This window comes from Histoplasma capsulatum, genomic scaffold, assembly GCF_000149585.1.
Source record: "Histoplasma capsulatum NAm1 scaffold_1 genomic scaffold, whole genome shotgun sequence".
Lineage (NCBI taxonomy): Eukaryota > Fungi > Ascomycota > Eurotiomycetes > Onygenales > Ajellomycetaceae > Histoplasma > Histoplasma mississippiense.
In genome coordinates this window covers 1,612,759-1,622,483 of record NW_001813982.1, presented here as the reverse complement: position 1 = coordinate 1,622,483, position 9,725 = coordinate 1,612,759, and the positions used below count along the sequence as shown (strand labels likewise).

The following is a 9,725-nucleotide window of genomic DNA, read 5'->3' as shown; positions in this document are numbered from 1 at the left end:
CACCTTATCGATACCATCCATGGAGGTGGAGAATCAGCGCCGGCCTTCCATTTCGCCTGTGTCGCCGCAGGTCACCGGAGAATCCCAGGCTCTCCCAGGAAATAGTTATGCAGCGACCGCGTTTTATAAAAACCTCGCTGCCCTCCGCCAAGCTTGTGTTTTCCCTTCATCTTTCTCTTCCTCACGCTGGACCGTTTCGACACCTTCCGCATCCCACTTTTTTCTCTCCTTTAGTCCCGTTCAGGGTTTTGTTTCTTCGGCTTGGGCTAGTTCCTCGTCCACACAGTCTCTCCCTGTCTTTCCATCACCGCAATACATTGCATATCTGCCCCTGGGACTCTTCTTCTCTGCCTGTGGCAATTTGTTGAGAGTTTCCTATCCATTCCTTCTGTGGATATATATATTATATACACAGTTTTGGTGCCAGGAAAGTACACATACCAAGTAGCTGCTTCAGGAACATTCGCTGAAAACCAGTCCTGCTTCAAAGAGGTACAACTCCCCCTTTTTTTAGATTCTGTTTTTGGTCTTCACTTGCGGGTAGCATTGCTTGTGTTATATCCCATATACCCCAGTTGTGTTGCTGTCAGCATGCTCGTGCTTGGATTGTTCGCATCCAGACATTTCCATTGTAATGGGAAAGGGGCGACAGTGCGGTATATCACTGCCTGGTGGAACAAGCCGCAACTGTTGAATGACAATATTTATATCCAACACTTTCTTCACCCTCCCATGACTTCTTTTTATCTTCTTCTATCTCCCCTGGCAGATCATTTTCACTCATTTACATCACCTCATCATTGTTCTGGATCCTTCCTGCTTGTTCCTCCTACTGACTGTCGATAAGACTATCTTCTTTGTCTGCTTGACTCCTGTCTCCTGTTCCCTCCAGCCGCTGTGTGGATTATCCGCAGTCCAAATCGACAACAGGTTCAACTGTTTCTCTCTCGAATCTTCTCGTCAGGAACGAGATATCAGATAAAGATTTCAGGAACCCTCGGAGCACTCGCATAGTAGTGCGTACATTCCTTCAAGAACCAAGCCAACAAAAATAAAAGCGCCTTTTTTCGGAACACTTCTGCGAAGCCGTACCGACAAATCCCCCAACAGCACTGCAATTAAAATCAAAACATTTGAAATAGATTAACAACGACCTAACCATGCAATTTCCCCCGAAATTTGTGGCTGCTGTCGCGGCTTTGTTGTCTGCAGGCACCGTCAATGCTCATATGAAGATTGACTCTCCCACTCCATTCAACCCCGGTTCTCTGAACAATAGTCCTCTCGATGCCAGTGGAGCTGATTTCCCTTGCAAGTTTGGCGAGTCGTACACACCCGGCGCTCGCGTAGTGCCCCCGGAAAACGTCTACGCCATTGGTGAGACACAGACCTTGAGCTTCATCGGGAGCGCCGTGCATGGTGGCGGATCGTGCCAACTCTCTCTCACTCAGGATCCGATCCCTAACAAAAAATCGGTCTGGAAGGTTATCCATTCCATTGAAGGAGGCTGCCCCGCGTCGGCGGATGGCAATCTTCCTGCTAACCCCGACGGACACGGCGCTAGTGTTTTCCATTTCAAGATTCCCAGCAGCATCGCTCCAGGTGAGTACACCTTCGCCTGGAGCTGGCTGAACCGCATCGGCAACCGTGAATTCTATATGAACTGCGCCCCCATCACTGTTACCGGAGGCAAGAAGCGCCGCTACACCCCGACCCCTCGCTCTGAGACTTCAAAAGTGGCTCTCGCAAAACGCCAAGATCTGCCAGATATGTTTGTCGCTAACATCAACTCTTGCCACACCACGGAGGGTTATGATATTGTCTATCCTGAACCAGGCACTTCTCTCGAGCGCGATGGCGTCCCTTCCAATTTGGCACCAATGGACAAGCCTATCTGCGTCTTACCCGATGGCCAGAAGATCATGCCTGGAAGTGGCGGTAATCCTGGTTACCCAGCACCTGGCCCCTCACCCACACCTTCGCCCTATCCTTCCCCCAGCCCTTCGCTGCCACAGCCCGCCACAACCCCACTGAGGCATGCACAATCCCCACCTCCAGCTGTCTCCCCAGGTAACTTCGCAACAGTATCACAAGTCATTCCTGGACCCTCTTCCGCCCCAACCAGTCCTCCTCCTGCCTCTGCCCCAGGTGCAAACCCCCCTCCCAGTAACAACAGTGGTAGCAGCATGTCTGGTGCTTGCTCAAACGAGGGTGAATGGAACTGCATTGGTGGCACTCAATTCCAGCGCTGTGCGAGTGGTCAGTGGTCTCCCGTCATGGCTGTAGCTGCAGGAACCCAATGCACATCGGACGCCGGCACGTTTGCGATCACTGCTGCTAAGAAGAAGCGCGATCATGTCGCCAAGATCCATCGACGACGAGGACACTCTTAGGTGCTGTTGTCTGGGAGGGAAATAAATAGGAATAGAAATAAAAAGCGGGGAGAGGCGGAAAAGGCGCAAGTAGCGAAAAAGCGAGCTGTACATATCAACTTCGTTTTTTCCCCCCTTCTCGAGTACTTCTTGTGGATTTTTCCTCTTGCCTTATCTATTTTCTGATCTACTACCACTTGACAGCGCAATGACGTTTATCTGGACAGGGATTCACAAATTAGAAATCTTGCCCACCCCTTGCATATTTTTGTTGATATTCTCTTCGTTGGCATGTCTCGCTAATTCTAGGATTACAGACTGTCTAGCTTAGGGGTTAACTTTTTAGGCGTATTTTATTTTTTTCTTCTACTTGCGTTTCTTTTTAAATCTGGGATGCTCATTTTGTCGGACACGGGACTCTTTTTTTTGTACTTAACTTCTTGACTTCAAAATTTTTTTTTGTCTTTTTACATTTCAAACATTTGTCTCTACATAAAAACTTTCTAAACATTTTCATCAGCGACCGATAAGGTTGTTAGGTGATACCTCTTGTGAAACAAAATGTATATCAACACAGTGCCTCATCCTCATATACTAACTCCCACAAACCCTGCTCCGAGTGTTACTCCACTCAGTGCATTTTCTTGTACACGAGGAATACATAACATGTGCATGCATGTCCCATGCTGCAGGACAAGACCCCAGACCCTCTGGTTTTTCACACCTTGAGCATAACACTATATAATAGTGAATAATGAGTTCCCCCAAGTCACCAATCGCCGCCCCGCTCTTTCTCTTCGACTCTTCCTTGCTTTGTCATCTTGAAAAATATGATGCGTTGTAAAATACATAAAAACGTAAATGGTTTTATAACAATAGGTATTCATATAGCTACTTCTATCTATGTATCCTTAATAGAGGTAAGTTCCAACAAAGAACGATGTTAACACCCTAACTCGCATATGCCTTTGCGTACTTGATAGAGACGGAAGGTTCTGGGATCGAAATACTTTTTCTGTGGGAAGCTTATACTGGATTCAGATAGCTATAAATAAATGAGTTCTTTGGGATATTGGAACAGAAATAGCAGCTTCACAAAATATTAATGGTCATTGCGCTGACAATATAAAAAGGGTGACAAAATGCGGAAAAATAACAACTTAACTAGGAGGCATGCGCCCCGTCGGGCTTCACGTTTAATTTTTTTTTATACTGGCCAACTTTGATTCTGGGCAATATAAGAATATATATAAAGCTCTGCCGTTCTACTAAAACACATTTGAATGTTCCTTCTGAAAAATATTAAAGCAGTTTCAGTTTTGAATTCTTTGGTTTCTCTTTAAATTGTTGGATATAATAACTCCCCTCTCTGCGCTCGAGAGAAGTGCCTGGTTCAGGATAGGTAATATCATAACCATCCGTGGTGTGGCAAGAGTTGATGTTAGCGACAAACATATAGCTTATCGGGAGTACATAGCATTCCACGCGCACCGGAAAATTTGTACGATAGCTTCAGCGAATTAGCTATAGATTTCATAGCTAACTTACTTGAAGCCAGGTTGGGCAAATATCATAAAAGGAAGTTGATCACACTCTTTACACACAAGTGGCCCAACTGGCCAAAATAGAACCGAACGTACCAATCTGCAGTGGCTGGTTTATGGCAATCGCTTGTTAATACGTAGATTCGACCGAAAGCATTCGGTTTAGTATATTCCTATTGAATTATCATCGGATTGATTCTCTCCTGATGAGGCAGAAAATCGAAGGAAGAAATAGAAATAGAAAATAAAAAGGTGTTGGCACATCCATGCATGCTAAACGTCCCACAACAGGGGCCTGTTAGTGGTACTACGGCTACCCTATCACGTGCCCCCCAACATATTGTGTTGCTCTCGCGTAGTTAGTTTTAGTAATGACAACAACGTTATCCTCCCACAGGTTATGAGCCCTTAGAAGCAACAGAACCGCTGAAATAACGTGCTAACAACGTCTCCACGCATCGTTAAAAGCGTGCCTAGACGATTTAAACCCCATGGTTAATTTGAGATCGGGTGGAACGCCTGATTTGACGAAAGAATACGTGACAACGCGTAGAAGAAGAAATCCCCAAACGCCAGAGGCACAACAGGAATCGAACGCAGGTTTACCAACGCCTGCAACCAACAAGGTGACTGCCCCGGGGGCATTTGAACCTGACGACACAATCGAAGAGGAATCGAACGAGTCGAATATCGAATACGAAGACCCGGTTAACGACAACGAAATGTCAGATAACGCGGGTGGCCCTAGTAGCCATGATGTGAGCGAAGAAACTCGCATGAGACTGGAGATCGCGAGACTCCAACATGAAGTCCAACAAATGAGAACTGGTAGGGGTCAGGCCTCTACAAGTGATGAGAACATCAGTGCAGATCTAGCAAACTATCTGCAGAGGAAAGGCAGAACGTCTGCTATCGTGAAAATCCTTAATGAGTTCCGTGATCAAGTGAGACCCATAAGGAAGCCAGTTGTACTGACCGGATCTGGGAACTACCCCATGTGGAAAGAAGAGATCCTCCTCGCAGCGAGGCAATCTGAAACCGATGACATCCTTGATGAGAAGCAAATAGGCCCTGATGATAACGCCAGCACTGATATGCAGCGATTTTGGAAAGAACGCAACATGTGGCTATACAACTACATGTGGTCATCAGTTGCCCCACAGGCAAAATCTCATTTTACTATACCCAAGGATTGCGAATTATCTGCGTATTCTCTATGGTCTATCATAGAGGACAATTTCGCTGAAAGGCCTGCTGTCCTAAGGACAAGGTTATACAAGGAGATGACGCTACGAGATACCGATGGGCAATCTTGATGATGTCGAAGGGTGAGTCTACCGCGAGATTAATGAACTTCATCACAGGCATTGAGGCAACTACGCAACGCCGTGTAGGCACCCTACACTGGGATGGTGGCAGCGAGTTTAAAGGCCAAGATCTGAAGGCCTACTGCCAGAGCAGAGGAATTGCGTATGAAACGACTACGCCTGATACGCCGCAATCGAACGGCCCTGCTGAACGCGCCAACAGGATTGTTGCAGAAAAGACAAGAAGCCTTCTATTTGATAGCGGACTAGCTAAGGAATTGTGGGGTGAGGCGATGCAAGCCGCGATCATGATGATCAACACGTCCCCAACGTCAACTAAGATATACGGATGCAAGCAAGTAGTTCCGCTTACGCCATTTGAGGCATGGACTGGGGTGCAACCTACTGCCCATTGGATACGCAGGTGGGGGTGCAAGGTCTACAAGAAGAACCTAAAGGTTACCAATAAGCTCGCGGATAGGACTGACGGCAAGGAATGGCAGCTAGTTGGCTACCAAGGACTGCACCAATATCGTATCTGGGACCCAATTGGCCGTCGCCTTGAAATCGCGCGAGATGTCGTATTCGACGAAGGACTAGACAAGGGTGAAACCACGCCTGCGAACGTGGTGAGGCAATCGAGCGAATTACCAGAAGAATTGGACGTACTAGATGCTGCTGATGGGTGGCAACACTGCCTCCTGCGACACCTAGCAAAGGTGAAACCTGACGTTTTGAAGATGATTGCCAATGGGGATCTTGAAGGTGCGATAGATCCAACATACCTTCTAGATAATGAGACAGAACTTGTCGAGAATGATGAACCAGAAGACCCTGCCAATGAGGACGATCCTGTCCTGAGCACCCTAACTGACCGCCCAACTACCGTGGCGGAAGCCAAAAGGAGCCCTGATTGGGACTACTGGTATGAGGCGATGAAGAAAGAGGTCAGCATGTTTGAGAACAAGCAGACATATATTGTCGTTGAGAAGACCCCAGGCATGGATATCTTAACTGGTAAGTGGGTGTTTGATCGCAAGTTGAACAATAAGGGAGAAACAATCCGGTTTAGAGCTCGCTGGGTGGTTAGGGGATTCCTCCAACAACAAGGAGTCCACTATACAAAGTCGTACGCCGCGGTGGTATCAGGACCCACGTCACGGAGCTTATTCGCAATCTCAACGGCAAAGGGGTGGAAGGCAAAGGCGATCGACTACGTCTCCGCGTTCTTGAACGGCATACTACCGCAGCACGAGATGGTATATATGCAACTGCCTACAGGGATTAAGCACGGCAGGGGGGGCCTGGTTGGCCTGCTCCGCCAGAGCCTTTACGGGATGAAGCAAGCAGCGAGGGTGTGGTATTTCCTTGCGACGGAACACCTCACCACTCTAGGATTCAAAATCTCGCCGTACGATGGCGGATTCTTATATCACCCTATTCGCAAGATCTACCTGACATTGCACGTCGATGACTGTCGGGTAACGGGACCCCAAGAGCAGCAATTAGACTGGATATTGGCAGAGATTGCTAAAAGGTTTGAGACAAAGGATGTCGAAGAGAACAAGCCCTACCTTGGAATGGAAGTCAAACGTCAAATGAACGGCGACCTAGCGGTTACCCAGAACCGTTATATCGATGAGATCCTTGAGGATTTTGGAATGGACAAGGTCAACCCGGCCAGCACGCCGATGGCGGCCGGCATACGCCTAGAATTCTCACCAGATGAAGATAGCGGGTTAGATGACGATTTTACTGCTACTAGATATCGTCAAGGCTTAGGATCGCTGCAGTATTTGGTGTCAAGCAGCAGACCAGATCTGGCATTCGCGGTCAACTACCTCTCACGTTTCAACTCGCGTCCGCACAAGGAATGCTGGGCAGCATTAAAACACGTCCTACGCTACGTCAAGAAAACGAAGGATCACGGAATCCTATACAAGAAGGAGATGATTGGGGGACTCAGTCCTGTCGCGTACAGCGACTCAGATTGGGCAGGGGCAGACCCCCAATACAAGTCAACTACAGGTTACATTATCCTGCTAAACGGATCACCAATCTCGTGGCGGTCGCAACGGCAGACCTCAGTTGCAAAATCAACCACTGAGGCGGAGTATATCGCGGCAAGTGAGGCAGCGTGCGAAGTGATCTGGCTGAATGACATGTTATTTGATGCTGGATTAGTAGAAGGGAAAGCGAAGGTATGCTCGCACCTGCGAGTTGACAACAAGGGCGCGATAGATCTAGCAAAAGGGGAGTCCTTGACAAGGAGGTCACGTCACATCGAGATCAGATACCATATCCTTCGCGATCTGGTTGAAAAAGGCGAAATCATGATGGAACACGTTGGTTCTACGGCCAATATAGCTGACGGCCTCACCAAGCCACTGGCAAGGCCTGCCTTCGAAGAATTTGTTAAGAGGATTGGCTTAATGGAAATTGGCAAGAAGGGGTGAAGGTAATGATGATACGGGAGTTTACAGATTTTGCTTGTGTTATCCTGTTTTTTACGGTTATTGCCATACGGGAGCCTATTCCCAAAGAGGAAATCAGGGTCTTATTCTTGTAATTAATTATTATTGCGTTTTTAGAAGAATTGAGCAAGGGGGGGGCCCCCGGGCGGCAGAGCTTTGGCGGCGCCGTAGCACGGGGGGGTGTTAGTGGTACTACGGCTACCCTATCACGTGCCCCCCAACATATTGTGTTGCTCTCGCGTAGTTAGTTTTAGTAATGACAACAACGTTATCCTCCCACAGGGCCACTGATCACATGATCAAAATGTTACGTAATACGCCAAGCGACCCGATCAGGAACTCAGGGCTTAGGGTTTTGTGGTCCTACCAGAGCCGCCTTTCCCAAGCGAGAAAACCCACATTGACGGATCGTGGGTTCGACGACGACAACCTCTGCTCTCAACCATCATCGTCAACCACGATCAGCAACCTGTGGACAAAATGGCATCTCGCCCCACCGTCACCGTCGCCAATGCCGAAGGCAAGCCCAGCGGTGCGACCCAGCCTCTGCCCGCGGTGTTCGCGTCACCAATCCGTCCCGACATTGTTCAGTAGGCTCCCGATGAAGGAAATCGTGAACAGGAAAGAGAAGCTGATGATGAGATTAGGTCGGTACATACTGGTATCGCGAAAAATAAGAGACAGCCGTATGCTGTGAGCGAGAAGGCTGGCGAACAGACTTCAGCTGAGTCTTGGGGTACTGGTATGTGAAATTTCGTAAGGGCTTCAATTGGGGGCATCGATTTTGGTGTGGACTACGGTCGAAACTGATACAAGGTCACTCTACAAGGCCGTGCTGTCGCTCGTATTCCCCGTGTCTCTGGAGGAGGAACGCACCGTGCTGGTCAAGCTGCATTTGGTAACCAATGTCGCGCCGGTCGTATGTTCGCTCCCACTAAGGTCTGGAGAAAATGGCACCAGAAGATCAACCTTGGCCAGAAGTAAGTTTTTTGCAGAACGAAGCTCAATTGACGCTTGGGATATCGAAACGCGAAATGGAACCCAATGAATGTCAAACCCCCATAAATCTAATGCTATTCTACCCAGACGATTCGCCACCGCTTCTGCGCTGGCCGCTTCTTCCGTCCCTGCGCTCCTCTACGCCCGTGGCCACCGTATCTCTAACGTGCCTGAAGTTCCCCTGGTGGTTGACTCCAAGGCATTTGAGAATGACTCCATCGCTAAAACCAAGGCTGCCATCACCCTTCTCAAAAACCTCGGAGCCGGCCCAGATCTCGTCAAGGTAGAGAAATCTCGCAAGCTTCGTGCCGGAAAGGGAAAGATGCGTGGACGGAGATACCGCCAACGCCGTGGACCTCTGGTCGTCTACAACCCGGACGTCGATGGAAAACAGCTCGTCAAAGCTTTCCGTAACATCCCCGGCGTTGAGACCTGCCCTGTCTTCGCTCTTAATCTCCTCCAATTGGCCCCTGGTGGACACCTGGGTCGCTTCATTGTCTGGACCTCCTCTGCATTCGCTGCTCTCGACACCATTTATGGCTCCACCACCGTCCCATCCGCCCTTAAGAAGGACTTCCTCCTCCCATCCAACCTCATCTCCAACGCTGACATCACCCGTCTCATCAACTCTTCCGAAGTCCAATCCGCCCTCCGCGAGCCAAAGGGATACGCCAGAACCAAGAGAGGTGCTGTCCAGAAGAAAAACCCCCTCCGCAACAGACAGGTCCTCCTCCGACTCAACCCATACGCTGCAGCTTTCTCCAAAGCGAAGCTCGGCCAGCAGAGCATCAAGTCGGGCAAACCTGAGCGGGCTGGTGAGACTTTCCATAAGATTCTGGCTCAGGAGTAGACATGTTAGGGTTCCCTTTTGTTTTTCTTTTTGTTTTTCATAAAACAGAATAATGTGAAAATTGTGCTTTAGCTACTCGGAGCATCGCGGGCTTTTCATACGAGGGTGTTCATTTCATTTCATTTTCTTGTTCCTTCTTTCCCAAACGTCGGGAATTCTGTTCTCCACCCGATTTGTGC

At 48.7% G+C, this 9,725-nt stretch overlaps 4 protein-coding genes across 4 annotated transcripts; all 4 read left to right on the top strand.

The window, feature by feature from the left end:
• Positions 1-1,160: 1,160 nt before the first annotated feature.
• On the top strand, positions 1,161-2,393 carry HCAG_00471 (predicted protein; the record flags this gene model as incomplete). The annotated part of the gene is made up of 1 exon (XM_001543375.1): positions 1,161-2,393. The coding sequence occupies one exon, from the start codon at positions 1,161-1,163 to the stop codon at positions 2,391-2,393; it is 1,233 nt and encodes a 410-aa protein (XP_001543425.1).
• A 733-nt stretch (positions 2,394-3,126) lies between these two features.
• Positions 3,127-3,431, top strand: HCAG_00470 (predicted protein; the record flags this gene model as incomplete). The annotated part of the gene is made up of 3 exons (XM_001543374.1): positions 3,127-3,212; positions 3,252-3,292; positions 3,418-3,431. 3 exons carry the CDS (start codon positions 3,127-3,129, stop codon positions 3,429-3,431), a joined length of 141 nt encoding a protein of 46 aa, XP_001543424.1.
• Positions 3,432-4,032: 601 nt separating this feature from the next.
• HCAG_00469 (conserved hypothetical protein) lies at positions 4,033-7,679 on the top strand (the record flags this gene model as incomplete). The annotated part of the gene is made up of 4 exons (XM_001543373.1): positions 4,033-4,045; positions 4,394-4,860; positions 5,181-5,244; positions 5,281-7,679. The coding sequence occupies 4 exons, from the start codon at positions 4,033-4,035 to the stop codon at positions 7,677-7,679; spliced, it is 2,943 nt and encodes a 980-aa protein (XP_001543423.1).
• Positions 7,680-8,177: 498 nt separating this feature from the next.
• On the top strand, positions 8,178-9,546 carry HCAG_00468 (60S ribosomal protein L4; the record flags this gene model as incomplete). The annotated part of the gene is made up of 4 exons (XM_001543372.1): positions 8,178-8,287; positions 8,345-8,439; positions 8,527-8,677; positions 8,784-9,546. 4 exons carry the CDS (start codon positions 8,178-8,180, stop codon positions 9,544-9,546), a joined length of 1,119 nt encoding a protein of 372 aa, XP_001543422.1.
• Between the last annotated feature and the right edge of the window lie 179 nt (positions 9,547-9,725).